Source organism: Cheilinus undulatus, linkage group 16 (genome assembly GCF_018320785.1).
Source record: "Cheilinus undulatus linkage group 16, ASM1832078v1, whole genome shotgun sequence".
Classification (NCBI taxonomy): domain Eukaryota; kingdom Metazoa; phylum Chordata; class Actinopteri; order Labriformes; family Labridae; genus Cheilinus; species Cheilinus undulatus.
Window position 1 is genome coordinate 45,992,677 of NC_054880.1, and position 16,568 is coordinate 46,009,244.

The window sequence follows — 16,568 nt, forward strand, 5'->3', positions numbered from 1 at the left end:
ACCTTTTAATGCCAACTGATCTCATTCTGACAAACCGTGACGGGACAGAAAAAAACACTGCTGGCAGCACTGAGACTGATGAATAAAAATCTGATATAACTATGAATTGTATTTCAATCCATGTCTTCAGTGTTTTCATATTTTCTCATTCTTAGGGACAAATGGAGAGAAGAGTTAGAAACTTAAGCTGCTCTCACCCGCTGCAGTTCTGCGGCTCAGCCTGCACAAATCAAATCCAACTTGCACAAATACGCCATCTGCAGGTGACTATGATATGACACCCCTGCTTGTGTTGTGCAATTGATTACTGAAGATTTACACAAACTCAATTCACTTATCGTGGAGTAGTTCTACATTTTATCACTGCCAAGAGGACAGAAGGGAGGGAGAAAAGAAGTGGAGACAGTGATGGAAGTGCACAAACCCACAGCATTCCCTCTTTGCGAAGCACTCCTCAGCACATCTGTCAAGGTCCAAAGGAATTAACATTATTGCATAACAGCACTGGCCCCTCTCCCTAAGAAACTAAGTGTTCAGCTGCCCAGTCAGACCAGTGGCTCAGAGGCCCGGGCAAGCAGATGGAAAAGCTTAATCCTGCAGCCACCCCAGAAACCAGGAAGTGATTACTGCTCTGACAGTGTTCATAGACAGGCTGACCAGTAACAACGAGGCCAAGTATTGTCTACATATAATTGCATTCATGTTTTTTTTATCATCTTTTCCTGCAGGCACTAGAGCTGTCTCCTGCTGAGCCCGCGGGCATCAGAGTAACCTGCCAACTCACTGTCCTCCTTTATATCTAGGGTTTGAGGCTTGAGATTTTTCAAGGCCAACTATGCCGACCATTTTTGACTGAAGCTGCAGGAAGGCCGTTATTTTTTTACATTTACTTATTACACTAGATTATATTAAAAAGTCCCACTCTGTGACAACAGTCATCTCTATTTACAGATTTAGCATCAACAGATATCTGCATCAAACTGCAGCTTACAAACCATCCTAAAGCCATCAAACTTCAGCCACAAATCTGCTCTACACACTGTGGGAACAGCCAATCAGCAGACATATACCTGCATGGAGAAGGAAGTCCCGCCTGGAACATAAATGTCTAGCTTGGTCTTAACTGGTTTAACAGAATCAGAAAGAAGAACAAATATGCCTGACATGAAAAATCCTAACTGAACAGCAAACACGTCAGCAGAAACAATCTGAACATGAAAAACTAAAACTAAATAAAAAGGCTGGCCCAAAAAGACAGAATGAAAGGTTCAGTCATCATCCATCTCAACTCATCATGGAGAGCCGACTGTCGCCACGGAGACGAGGGCTAGACACAGGTAGCCAATCAAAGGCTGGGGAACAGGGTGTGCAATGGCAGGGGGAGAGGAGATGTGAGAAATAATGATGACAATGACCTGTCTTTGTCACTGGGAACACTAAAATATTAATCTTGTGTGAGGAGATGTGTGAATGTGAATCTGTGTGTCATTTCCACAGTATCAAAAAACACACTCCTCTCTGACATCACTCCACACATGAACAAAAACATGACAAAAAATTATAATGGGGTTATTTCATCCTGCAGCACACAGTGTGTCTGGGTTCGTTTACGGTTGTCTTACCTGCTATCTGGCTTGATACGTCCCCTTTTGGCTCCTTTGGGAGGGATCCATCTGTAGGGACAAAAAAAAAGGAAGTTATATCACCTGTTATATCACATGATTAATACGAATCTACACCAAGCCACTCTTTACAAGAGCGAAAAATATTTGTGAGACACTGTTATAGAATATGTGGATGATAATTAGGCCTGAACGATTTGCAAAACAATCTAATTACAATTTCTGTCCCAAATACTGCGATGTAATATGTGATTATTCTTGGGTCAATCTTTTGTATGTTTCGACAAATTCAAGCAATAAATAATTCCAGAAATAAGACCATGTGTACTGAAAACAATTAAATTATTTCCGAAGCAATTAATCCATAGTAGCATGAATCTGAATATGAGGTGCAACAAGCTTTAGGCTATGAAGGAGGAGGCTGGGGTGGAGGAAGTGAAGCTAGGCTCCATCAGTTTTATTTAGAATGAGCTAACTATTTTTGCTCTTTTTGCAAATGTAGTGTCATTTGCTTTGTTTAAGGACATTATCATTTTTATATCACTCATTTTGATTAAGAAAAACATACAGAAAACACAAAAAGGAGGATTTTTGTCAACAATTACAAAAAAATGACACTTGAATGTTTGCATAATGTGCATAAAATCTCTGCCACTGCAAAAAAAAAAAAAAGATTTATTAATCTAATGGTCGTATTTTGACACATTTCAAGTTAAAGAAATATTGCAATTTCTGCTATTTGAAAATTGCAGCAGGCCATATCGCGATTTAATCTAATATGTGATTAATTACCCAGCCCTAATGATAACGCACAGGCAAATATCATTTCAATGGCAAGAAAGGATAGAAAACACAGCTTTAAAGATAAACCAGTACATGAGCAGTGTGCTGCTATAAGCTAAACAGGATATGAAATAGTGTAGGGCTGGGAATATAGTGCATTTTTCTGAGATATATCAATTTATTTTTAACAGGATCCAGGTCAAGACAATATTGTTTATATCCATAAAACAGTTTTTGTTGATGTTGAGGTTTAAAAAAGATGTTAGACTAAATGCTAAAAGTGGAAAACACTAAAATAATTCACCTCCTGATGACAAGAGAATTCATTTAAAAATCTTTATTGTTAATGAGATTATATTTACTTAAATTAGAAGCTTTTTTTCATACATTTTTTGTTTGTTTGTTTGCAGTTTATTGTCTGATCATGTACAGTCCTTTGCAGAGCTTTTGGACATGTTTGGGCATAGGTGTGGGGAGTAAGCCCCCCGAGGGAACCATCGGTTGGTAAGAAGGATCGACACAACCCTGGCAGCGCTCTGGATGTCCTTGCACATCACCAGGGGCATTAACCTTGCAAAGCAGATGGATACGCCCATTTCCTTGTTTTTCACTGGCGAATCCATCTTGTTAAGCTCCCATCTGAACCGTCTGAGCCCGGTTAGAAAGTGACAGGACCAATCAGTGATGAGGGGCGGGACTTTCAGGCACAGCAGAGTCGTGATGTAAACAAGCAGCAGCAAGAGGCCGGTGATATTATGGCGGAAGAGATTAGCTTGGATGCTGTTTAAGCCTAAGTTTTATCAGAGCATGACAACAATTCTTCGTTAAAAGAAGAACGAAGAACAGCAGTGAGTTGTTTTCTTTTCAAAAACCACAAAAGTCGAGTACTGACATGTCTATAGTCACCATGTTTCGTGTTACTCCCCGTAGCTGTGCACGCGCACCTCAATAGCTGGCAGCTGCTACGTCACATGTTTTGTTGCTCTTATTGACAGAGATGTGACAGAACGTTCATCCAATCACACTCCTAGTTTTTTTTTTAAAGCCTCTGCCTTTTCTCAAACGTTTCCTATTGAAGCTTTCCCAGATGGATGTGTGAAACACATCCATCTGGCGTGTCAGGTTACAGGGGCATGGGAAAATGTTGAAAAAACGTCCCTCACTATTAGGGCAGAGTAAGGGGTGGATGTGACAAGTGAGCATGGCCTAGGGGACTGTCCAGGTAGTAGGGCTGCCACGGGCCCCTTTAAGTGCAAATGTGAACCTCCCAAGGGCTTGAAAACCTATTTCCTGGGGTGAAAAGGCCCGGATAAAAGTGAATCCGTCAAGCTTGACCTTGGCTGTCGAGCAACACGTGTGCCGGCGTTGTAGAGCTCGACTCTGCCCCCCCAGCCACAGGTTGAGGTACATCAGGCCCCGTGGTGAATCCTTAGAGTCCTACATACCTAAAACATATGCACAGCACTGTACATGTTTATATTATGTAGCTGTTCAGTAGAGTATATGTGACATTTGGTCTGTTGAACTGGATTTAGAACTGACAAAAAAGCCCTTGCAGAAACATGGTCAGGGTTTGTGACTAGGTAAAGTCTGGTTTCAACTTTTAAACGATACCCTACCTTCACTACGGCCTTCACATGCGGCCTATGCTTTTGAGTATTTCATTTCACTGCTGTGTCTGTGCTGCTGGGAATTACAACGCCTAAACTAAAGTGCTAAAGTTTTAGTACTTCAGATTGGAGAAAAACAATGTTAACAGATGCATTATTGCAAACAGAATATGCAGTCATGATGCTCCTGCTGGCACTGATGTTGGCAGCTACCATTCAGATTTCAGCTTTAGTAGGAAGCCAACTAACTCTGCTGCAGACTTGCCCTACCCTCAGCACCCTCAGCAGCTCTGAAGACCAAGCAACCACAAACCAATCTCAGCGTAGAATTAAAAAAACAGGATGTTAAATGGTGTCAGAAACCCAGCAAACATTCTTCTAACTGGATATAAATCTACTAACGTAATCACGCAGGCTGGCTGTAGAATAGGCAGAATGTATGAATGAGTTTGTGCAGCTCAAATCTGATTCAATAGCCCTACCTCAGCTGAAGTATTTTTCCCTTTTTCCCTATTTTTTTACACTTTATAACAGGGTCAAGCTCTAAAGCTGTAGGTCTGAACAACAGCTGAGTTAGTTGAATTATTTACACTTGACAGAAATTTGTGTTTTTGTTTTATTTCAAGCACTTTCAAGCAGAGAACCAGCCTGAATCCCTGTTGTTCAGTTAGGAGAATCAATTTTAAAATGAAAGTATGAGCTCAGTCAAACTGTTAAAACGCCACTTTTTGTTTTGTGCATGATAAAGCTTGCTGTCTATAGAGTGCTGCTAGTAGCTCTCTAATGGCAGATCAAACCTGGTTTTAATGGTAATATAAAAAACATTCTGCAGATAGTTTATCTTTGAAATAGAAAACTCATTCACTGTGGTATCAAATGTTGTTTGTCTCGTTTCATTTCTGTTTCTAAAACAAAAGATTGTCATAATTAGAGGAACAGATAGGTTCTGTGTGTATATGAGTCCTTGTATCTTCTAAAATGACTTTGGAGATATCAGGTATAGCAAGAATCCAGTACCACTGATCCCTAACTGATGCCTGTTGTCATGTATTTGAAGGGGTGTTTGGTAGATTATTTCTTTGTTGTAACAATGCTTCTTGGCAATAATTCTTATACTGCTGTAAAGCCTGTTTATTACCCTTTAAATGGTGCCACATTTGTAAAGAACATGCATCTGTGGGATGAGCAGCAGAGCTGAGCCACAACAGCCTGGCTCCTCCCCCTCATAGTGGTCACCAGCCTGGCTCCTCCCCCTCACAGTGGTCACCAGCCTGGTCACACACTGCTGTGGGATGGCATCCCATTCTTCCACCAGCATTAGTCACCAGTGTGGTTGTGTTGGTCACTCTGGCACCAACAGCACGCCCAAGCTGATCCCACAAGTGTTCAGTGGGGTTGAGGTCAGGACTACTGGCAGGTCATCCCATCCTCTCCACTCCCAGATCCTGGAGGTAGCCTCTGATAAACCCCGCTCTGTGGGGGCGAGTGTTGTCATCTTGGAGGATAGAGTTCAGTCCCAGACTGAGAAGATATTAAACTGACACACCAGATGGATTTGTTTCACACATCCATCTGGTAAACCTCTCATAGATGGCGTTTAGGAAAGGGCAGAGCCTTTGAAAAAAACTCAGAGGGTGATTGGATGAACGTTCTGTCCGTCTCATTTTTACGGGCCAATAAGAGCAACAAAACACGTGACATCGTCATCGTGCTACTAAGGAATAAACTCCATAGAGGACTGCATAACGTGAACCATGGTGACTGTAGACATGTAAGTACTCGACTTTTGTCGTTTTTGAAAAGAAAACAACTCACTGCTGTTCTTTGTTCATCTTTTAAAAAAGAAATGTCATCAAGTTCTGATAAAACTGGCGCTTTAGCAGCATCCACGCTAATCTCTTCCACCATTACTGCAGCGGCCTCTTGTTGCTGCTTGCTTATATCACGACTCTGCTGGGCCTGAAAGCACTGCCCCTTGTCACTGATTGGTCCTGTCACTTTCTAACTGGGCCCAAACGGTTCAGACGGGAGCTTTGCAAGATGGATTCACCAGTGAGAAACACGGAAACAGGCGTATCCATCTGCTTTGCAAGGTTAAGAAGATATAGGATTACCACTGGTTCCAGAATCTCTCTGCATTGAGGTTTCCTCCAATAATGAGAATCAGGCATCTGATCGTCAGAACCTGGGGGTACCAGAAGCCCAAAACAAGAGAACATTTGACACATTTTTCTTGGGAACATCCCACATACACATACACATACTTTCTAGGTATAAGATTATTGCCAAGAAGCATTATTTCAACAAGGAAACAATCTACCAAACACAAATTTCCTTACTTTTTGTGCCAAGCTTAAATCATACTTTCAACAAAGGACTCTTGCCCTGAAGACTTCTAATTTTACAATTATTTGTATCAAAGTCTAACCAAACTGCAACCAGTTTCATTCTTTATAACAAACAGTAATCTCTGTGAAATGGTGGCAGTGTAGTTCTATTTAGACACCGCGATTTTTTTGGTGTTGGGGGGTCTCGGTTACATTCATATAGCCACAACAGAGCGCACCACAGTGCTGCTGTGGTAGAACAAGGACTAGCAGTGTGTGTATGGGATCCATTATGACACCAAGTTAGCTGATGAGAGCTCTGAGACTCTCAGAATCAATTTCCTCCATTAGTAGTAGGCTGATTGAAAAATGCCTAACATTAGCTTGGAACATAAAGATAGGTATTAACATCTTATTAGTCACAGGAAATACAGGCTTTCTACTAGAAACATTCCAGAAATGGGATCATACCAGTCCCTCTGGAGTGAAATAAAGAGCTGCTGTTGTCTCAGTCCTTTATTATTATTCATAAGAATAATGCACAAAAATAATACCACCAACTTGGTATTTTTCCTTGCTGTCAAACAAAATGTTCTGCTTGCACTTGACCAGTGAATGCAGGAGTCATCTTCTAATCACCCTATACCTCATGACCGAGGCTCAGTGGTTTCTCAGCCAATACAACAAGAGGCCCATTGATCCAGCCTATAGGCTGTGTGAGAGAGCTGCTGTGGCTGAGGGGAAGTTACAGTCACTGTCATGTGCCGTCAACATGTAAACAGGCTGGTGGACGCTCCGCTGGCTGACTAACGCACACATGCTCCCCCTGTTCTGACTCAGGCGTCTCCCTCCTGTTTAACCATACAGAGAGCTGCAGAGAGGCAGAAAGAGGCTGCTGGGTTTACTCTCTATAGGGTCTGTGCTGTCAAATGTCTGGATATACAGACTGAGACTGAGACTGAGATTAGTATAGCAACACAATATTTAAGCTGCAAGTATGCAGAATATCCGTGGTACATTTGCAGTACCTCTTAGAGCAATTGTTCTCAACCTTTTCAGCTCATGACCCCCCAAAACAAAGGAGCCAGAGACCGGGGACCCCCACTGTACCTGAAGGTGGACGAACACAGCCATGCACAATTAAGAAGAGTCATGTGCAGACAAGGACGCCAATAAAGGGGGCTAGATGGGAGAGCTTTCTGGGACCCAGCCAAACTGGGGGACCATGGAGATCAGCAAAACCATGGTCCATTATAAAGTTAAGCTGCAATATCCATATCCAGATTCAACCTGGAAATAAAAACACTGTCATTTGTGTAGTAAATAGCCTTCTAAAAATGTATATCCCTTTTGTTGAAAAAAATAATCAGTGGGTTAAAAAATGCTAAAATTGGTGAATAATGGCAAAAAATGGTGGCGACAATTGATTCTAAAAGTAGCAGAAATGGGTTAGAAGTGGCAAAAGTTTGATAAAAATGGCAGAAATAGGAATACATAGTGGTATAAGGGAGTTAAAAGGTGGCTGAAATGGCTTTAAAGTTGCAAAAATGGGTGAAAATTAGGTGATATGAGATGAAAAAATGATATAAACTGGCAAAAAAGGGTTAAGTGAGAAAGAAAAAAATAGGCAGATACTGGCAGAAATTGGTTTAACTAGTGAAATGTAGTTAAATCTAAAAAAACTGGGTATAAAAACTGGTAAAGGGGGTTAGTAGTGGTAATAGTGGGTGAATAGAGGCAACATTAGGCTTATGTGGCAAGAATTACTGTAGAAGTGGCAAAAACAGGCAAAAAGTGGTAGAAAGGGTTTAAAATGGACAAAGTAGGTGTTAAATGGTAAAAATGTGTGGTGGGAAAAAAAAATCATGAAAAGGGGTTAAAATTTGGTAAAACTGCCGGGACCAGCCCCCAGGGTACCACAAAAAATAAATTCCAAGTGGGAATTATAATGTGGGCCATTTGTTATTTATGTTTTAGAAATTTCTGCGGGCCAATTACAAATGGGCCAACGGCTGCATTTGGCCCCAGGATCACAGTTTGAACACCAATGGTTTAAATGGATATTTGTCCCTAATTTAAAGCTACTCCCTTAAATGTTTTAATTTTATTACCAGAAGGTGAGGGCACAAATGGACAGACGGGTCTGTAAATGATGGGAGCTGGTCCAGACAGAATAGCACGGCTTTTAACGTCAGTTTAGCTAGAATTTTTGCTCCAGTTCAAAAGATAACCACGGACAGTGAAAACATGTGTTTCCAAGAAGTATTTTCCTTTCTAAAGGGCCTTGAGCAAGAACCTTCACTCCTTGCTTCTTATGTAACAGGTCATGACTTCTGCTCTTCCCAGGCAGGAGATGAGAGTTTCCCCTTCAAGGAGTATCCAGCTGCTCAGCCAACCCATGACCTGATGATCCTCCACACTGAAACATTCCTTAATATAAGCTGCTGAAGTAAAAGAGAAACCTGATTAAGCAATATGTTGCTAGTGGCATTTTTGCCTTATTAAACATATAGCAGCAGGACTCATAAAACTACACAAGAGCAAACTTGCTGGAGTAACTGCCACAGCTCATAGGAAAGCTGTGTACCTGGGAACAGCAAATGAATGGAGTCAGGGAGAAAAGAAGGCTGACAGAAAGTCCAAACACCCACATGCTTCACATTTTTGCAATGCCAAAGATGTCCACTTAAGCCACAGTGTGTAACGATGTAATACCAGACTACAGTAGTGGTTGGCCACATCTTATCACCATCTAAACAATAAGAGCTGCAGCCAAGCCAGGAGTCAAACACACATGAGCAAAAAGGGAATAAATATGTGTGTGAGGCAAGAGAGGCCAAGATACACACCAATCATTGCAGTCATGACAGAGGCTTTTCCTCTGTGGCAGTTAAAGCAGAGTTGAGTCGACCTCACAGCACACATGTACGCTGAGCTTTAGTGAAGAGCAAAGTAGGAGAAATACAAGACCTAAGCTTTTCAAAGCTATCTGGACAAAGTCAAAAGGAGCACAAACACACATCAACTGTTGAGAGGCAAAAACACTTCCCTTAAAACCTCCAGACTTCCATCTCTTAGAGACACACAAAGAGTCAGATAAGGGAACTCACCGAGACCCAAACGCCATTAAACTCTGGCTATACGCTCTATCTTCAATGAGCTCCCCTCCACAGACAACTCTCTCTTGTCCCGACACACACAACGTCTGCCTACGAGTCTACATTCAGACAAGACCACCCTTTCTTTGGGCCCCTGCCTTTCCCTTCTCGGCAGGCACACTCATCGTTTGACTCACACACAGAAAGGAAAAGACCCTCTTTCATTTAAAAATACCTATTGTCTGGCTCACACCAGCTAGAATGAAGTGTGAGGCACAAAAACAATGAGCAATACCCTGCTGTCAAAGCTGTCTTGGAAAGTGAAGCGGAAGATACGGCTGTGGGGGTTTAGCAAACATTTAAATGTCAAGAGTCATGGACAGCACACTTAACAATAAATACCTGTGGGATCGCCCACCTGAGAGACATTTCACCTGGAATATAGGCGGTGAAATATTAACTGAGGATACATGATGTCAACCTGTGGACTCAGAGCTGACGGCTTACGGCTGGTTGGTTGATCTGTCGGTTGGTTGCGTGTGTGAGCTTCAGAAACCCACAAACTAGAGGAGAATTACAAGTTTTAAGGTTAACACGGGGCTTTCTCTGCATTTCTCCTCCACTCAAAGCTGTAGGATCAGTGTATTGAAGCGCAGACCCTCTATAGCAGGGGTGTCAAACTCAATCACAGCAGGGGCTGGATTCTGGATTCAGGTCCAACCTGGGGCCGAACAGGGTCAACATGTAACCATAAACTGTCAACCTCATTTCACCAGTTATAAAATATGAAAAAACAGCACTGATGATAAACCATTTAGAAATCCAAAAAGTAAAAATGATAAGTTTAAAGGCGCAAATCTAAAATGAAAATTCCAAATTATTAGTTCAAAAGATCAGAACATGATATTAAAAATAGAAAAATAAAGTTTTTTAAAGAGCAAATATATCAGGAGAAAGTTAAAATCTTTAGTTTGAAAGGTCAAAATATGAGGTCAAATTTAAAATAACAAGTTTAAAAAACAAAATATGACTTAAAAGTTTAAATTGCGAGTCTGACTGGTCCAAATATTGCATTAAAAAGCCAAAATTAGGAGTTGAAAATGTCAAAATATGAGCTAGAATTCAAAATGATGACTTAAAAAGTTAAAAATATGACTTAAATTCAAAGTTAGGAGTGTAAAAGGTCAAAATATGACATGAAAAGTAAAAGATATTCATTCAAAATGTCAAAATATGAGAATAAAATTGAAATCATTTTTTTGAAAGTCAAAATATGGGATTAAAAAGCCAAAGTGAGGAGTTGAAAAGGTCAAAATAAGACTTAAAATTTAAAATTGGGAACTTAAAAGATAAAAATTTGATATATAAAGTCTGAGATGCAAAGGTCAACGTATGAAATGAAAAGTCAAAATCATAAGTTTGAGTTGCAATCTTCAGATGCAAAATTGAAAATATGAAATAAAACACAAATTCTTCAGTGTTTATGGCTTAACGAGGATATTTTAAATAATCAAGTTGAAGTTTACATTATTATACTGGTGGAAATCTGCAGACCTCATACTGGTGGGACAGTTAGAATACAATGATATGATCTTGTGGGCCGGATATAATCGTTCCACAGGCCGGATTTGGCCCCCAGACCTTGAGTTTGACACCCCTGCTCTATATGCACACACGTTTCTCTGCACGCGGGCTGGTTAGCGGGCTACGTTTACTTAATTGATACTTCAGTAACATCATTTAGTTAAATGATGAAACCTCAGCGTATCACTGTACAGGAATTATCGATCAGTATTGGTGATTAGTGGATTTAAAACATGATCAAAGCTCATGGCACCCACAGATGCCCTTTAACCTCTTAACCCCTAGCAGGACCAAATTCGGTTCTGCTCACCTTGATCCAAACAAACTTGCTCTGTGCGCTCTATTTTTACCCCAAAATAGTCATGTTACACATCAAATTAGACAGAAGAAGCTCAGCTACAAGCCCCAATAAACCATTTTTACCTACACTACATCCAACTCAAAAAGGACTCAAATCCATGACCAAGTATCAAAGTGGCCGTAGTGCTACGTAGCTAGAAACTTCCGCCCCCTATGGGATGGTGTCTGGTACTACAGACACACTATTGGGGCTTTTCCTTTACATGGCGCTGCACAGCTTGACTTGGCACGGCAGCCCAGCGCAGCAGGGGGTTTGCTTTTCCACCACAGCCGAGCTACCCGTTTGAGGGCGCGTCTAGAGCTGATGACGCTGTGTTTTGAGCCCTCCTCGTTCTCTACGCTGTCTGGTCTGACTTTACATGGCTTAAAAGCAAAAATCAAACTGCAGCTGATCTTTTTCCTTTATCTCCCTCCCTCTCTCTCTCTATCCAGGTTTAATAAACAAACAATAATTCACGCTCATCATCAAAAGGAGAGGATTTTCCTGCATTTAAGTTAAAGAACAGTCTCCTTATTGTTGATTTGTGGGTCTATAGAGCAGAGCAGAAAATGAACACAATCATAGTTTTGGATTGGGCAGTGAGAACGGCATGCTTTACTAGCGCCAGTTAATGAATTAAAGACGGACTCCATCATGGGGGAAAAGTTTCAAAGACCTCCAGCGTTTTCTTTCTTAAAAGTCTAAAATTGTCTATAAGAAGGGAACAGGGTCAAACTTTGGTTATTAGTGGGTGTATCTCTGGATCTGTGCCTGGTCCTTCTTGATCTCACTTGTCTGTGTGAGAAGTCGTGTGCAGATCCGACCGTAGTATGAGCACAAAAATCTCAAGTTCTGGTCTTGTGTCATAAATATTTAAGTCATAGAGTGAACGCTGACACCGCTGTAACAGAGTTATGGACAGCTGGAGCAGCGGCAGGGATAAAACATTTCTCCCCGTGGGGGGAAATTGATCATGGAAGGGTTATCAGTAGCAGAGGGGGGAAATCCCCCAGCAAATCAGACCCTGCAAAGCGCTTCAACGCCAACGCGGTGCGTTTGAAGGTGGGGCTGGCCTGCTTTGGCCCTACTCATGAGCAGGTGGTTAATACTCTAGTATCAGCAGCTGAGAAGGCTCTGTCTGTGTGAGAGGCTGATTGAATTGCCTTCCTCTGAGTCTTAGGTGCATTAATATTGTGAATTATATGAAACTGACATGCAGCACATTTGGCTGTCAGCTGGGAAAAACCACGTCAGCATGTCAGGAGTTGTGGTTGCTGATACGGGTCAGTCATCCTTCACTCCAAGCAGACTCTGTCATGAGACATGTTAGATAAAATATCAGTCCAGTGTTGAAATCTGTGCTTAAACCGGCAATTTCAGTTCAATATGAAACAGCATTGCTCTTTTCTCTTTTGTACCATTCTGCTGAAGAAAGTCGAAGCATGCTGTTGGCTAAAGAAGGATAACTTTGGGAGTCTTTTATCAGGATATACTTCCACCTGAATGAGGTCCAACAAAGATGACTGACCAACCATTACAGCAGACGCTATAGCAAACACACCGGCGTTAGCATCAGTACTTGTTTGGAAGCTCTACATCGGGGGCCAGAATTTAGGTCTAACCTGAAGGCCCAACAGGGTCCACATTTAACCAGAAACCGTCATCATCATATCATCAGTAATGAATTTAGGAAAAAATAAACTAAGCACTGATGATATGATGATTTTGAGATTTAAAAAGTCTAAATGATAAGTTTCAAGGCTCAAAATCTGAGATAAAAAGTCAAACTTATAAGATCAAAAGGTCAGAACATGAAATTAAAAGTCAAAAAAGTTTTTAAAAGGCAATTACATGAGAAAAAATCAAAATCATGAGATTTAACGTACAAAATATGAGATAGAATACAAAATAGTATGTCTAAACTTCAAAATATGAGATCAAAAAAGTCAAATCATAAGTTTTAAAGGTCAAAATATGAGATCAAATTGTAAATCATAGGTTTTATCAGTCAAAATATGAGGAAAAAAAGTCAAAATCATGAGTTTTTAGGGTCAAAATATGAAAGAAAGTTGTAAATCACGGGTTTCATCAGTCAAAATATGAGATAAAATTCAAAATACATTTTACAATTTAAAATATCAGATAAAAAGTCAAAATAATAACTTTTAAAGCCAAATATAAGATAAAATTCAAAATGATAAGTTGCAAAGGTCAAAATACAAAATAAAACTGGAAATCATAAGCTTAATCAGTCAAAATGCATATGAGATAAAATTCAAAATAAGATGTTTTAAAGTTCAAATTATGAGATTAAAATGGAAATCATGAGTTTTATCAGCCAAAATATGATTAAGAGATTCAAAATCATGAGTTTGAAGGGTCAAAATATAAGATAAAATCAGAGTACACTATATATTATATATACCATATATATTTATAGTAATATATATGGTATATATAATATATAGTAATAATTCCTTCTACTCTTTACTTTTTCACATTTTTATGACTTAAGGATATTTTAAATATTTATGGAGAAGTTTACATTTTCATACTGGAGGAAATCTGCAGACCTCAAACTGGGCCAGTTATAATAAAAATATTAATGGTCTTGTGGGCCGGGTATAATTTACACTCCTGCTACACATCATGAGGCACTGGGGCATCCCTGAAACAGGCCAGTCCAAAAATATCACCTGTGCCCACCCATGATCTAGGGCTGAACGATTTGCAAAAATAATCTAATTGCTATTTTCTTCCCCAATATGGCGTTTGTGATTTAATATACAATTTTTTTAGGTTCCATCATATATATTTTTCAATAAATAATAGTAATAAATCATTCTAAATTATAATGTACACAATTTTATAAAAATTTTTAACAAATATCATATTGTGATTATTTGGCTCATATAGCAAATTTGATGTCAATTGCTATATTGAAGGAGATAATCATTTTAATGCCAATCTTATTTCATATAACAAAAACATATACATTAGTAAAGTAGGAATTTTTATTCTGAATAATGTGAATGTTTGCATTATGTGCATACAGTCTCTGCTGCAAAAAAAAACAGTAGTAAACTTGTATTCTGACACATTTAAAGTTAAGGAAAAATTACAACTTTTGTGATTTGTAAATTGCAGCAGGCCATATTGCCATTTAATCTAATTTGTAAATAATTGCCCGGCCCACCCATGATCTCAGGTGTCAAATGGACCTTCTTAAACCTGGGACCTTCTAAAACCAGTTCTTAGCCTCTGCTTGAGATACAAAAAGGCCACAGACTGTGATGTTTACAGTGGATCAGTTTCTCTCGTATTGGCCCGTATGAAGATAGAAAAAGGGTGAAAAGTCGACAGAGGAGAATACTGAAAAAAGAAAAAAGTGAACAGGATGGGGAGGGCAACAGTGAGATAGCAGTTTTGAATGCACTGGAGACAAAAAAGGAGTACAATGGTCTTTCAGGACTTGTCCTAGTTTGGTTCACTTTCTCTGTCTCTTTCTACTCTCAAAATAGGAGCAGAGAGCATTCTGGCAAATCTTTTTACACTGCTCCTAATCAATTGAAAGCAGATTCAACTCTTTAACTGACCTCTTTTATGAATCAAACCACTCTGTTGACACGGGTTGGCAATCACATCTCCACTTCTCTCTTCATTATCTTTCCAAGGTCTCCCTCTCACCCTGTCTTTGAATAGCGCGCCTCTTTCTTCTTTTCCAACTGCGTTAAACACACTTTCCTCTAAAGTACAATCAAATCGTTCACTTACTCCACTGCTTATTGTTTATGCTCCTCTTGCAGGAATGCATAAAAATGGTTATCTGCTCATGTGATTTCATGGCCACTTGCAGTCTGCACAGCCCGCCTCCCCTACAACTCAACGTACCTCCTGTTTTCCCCTCCTTCTCCATCTTCTCTCCATTTCTCCCCGCGCCCCCTCGACTCTTCTCCCTCTCACGTTCCAGCTTGTTTGACGAAGACAGAGGTGGGGAGGCAAACTTTTCCCGAGCTCACACCAATTAGCTATCACGCCAGAGAAATTAGCGAACATGAGCCTAGCAGATGAGAGGGAAAAGTGGGACAAGCTCCTTTTTATAAACACACACAGAGAGGCGAGAGGTTTGCATGTGTGTGTGTGTGTGTGTGTGTGTGTGTGTCAACTGCATGTGTGTTTCAGCTGTTCCTTCAAGGGAAGTACAACAAGCCAAAAACTCAGACATGTACACGTCTGACAAACTGCAGTGACTCCAAATTCTACATACTTAGAGAAAAATAACTTTTTGACATGATTATGTAGCTTCAAAGATGTCTTCATTTAATAAAGCAAAACCACCAGCCAAGCCCACTGCTACTTGATTTCCCTCTTTTCACAACTCAGTTCCTAATTGTATTTTTAATACAGGCTCAGAAAACTGAGCTGAAATTACAGTTTTAGTTTAGTTTGTTGCTGTTGTCTCTGTCGAAGCCTGCATGCCCAAGCAGCTGATCAGGAAATGACGACACGCTGTGATGAAAGAACAGGTATGTTGCATCACAAAATAGTGCCACCCCTGGGATTTTTGTGTCAGCGGACCATACGTGGTCATCTGAATGAGATGAAGCGCTATGGCAGGAGACCGAGGAGAACCCCACTGCTGACAAAGAGACATAAAAAAGCCAGACTGGAGTTTGCAAAAATGTACCTGAGTAAGCCTCAATCCTTCTGGGAGAACATTTTGTGGACAGATGAGACTAAGGTAGAGCTTTTTGGAAAAGCTCATCATTCCACTGTTTACAGAAAACAGAATGAGGCCTACAAAGAAAAGAACACAGTACCTACAGTCAAACATGGTGGAGGTTCAAGGATGTTTTGGGGTTGTTTTGCTGCCTCTGGCACTGGGTGCCTTGACTGTGTGCAAGAAATCATGAAATCTGGAGACTATCAAAAGATTTTGGGCCGCAATGTAGGGCCTGGTGTCAGAGGTCATAGGTGTTCCAGCAGGACAATGACCCCAAACATACCTCAAAAAGCACCAAGAAATGGTTGGAGACAAAGTCGGGCTCTAATAGGAAGTGACTGGTTTCAGTTATTTTTTCCCAAGGGTGTGCAACCAAATATTAAGTTGAGGGTGCCAACAATGTTTTGCTTTGTGTGAAATTATGTCAATTTTGTTTTTTTCTTCTGCTTTTTTGTGTTGTTCCAATGCCTATAAAGGAAAT

General features: G+C 40.3%; 1 protein-coding gene across 5 annotated transcripts in view; it reads right to left on the reverse strand.

Annotated features, from left to right (window-relative positions):
- Positions 1-16,568, reverse strand: part of LOC121524180 (triple functional domain protein) — a 137,824-nt gene that overhangs the window by 103,734 nt on the left and 17,522 nt on the right. For all 5 annotated transcript variants that reach the window (XM_041809455.1, XM_041809453.1, XM_041809452.1 and 2 more), the window contains exon 2: positions 1,623-1,673. In XM_041809455.1, coding sequence (XP_041665389.1) covers positions 1,623-1,673 — 51 coding nt within the window. The remainder of the gene's footprint in view (positions 1-1,622; positions 1,674-16,568) is intronic.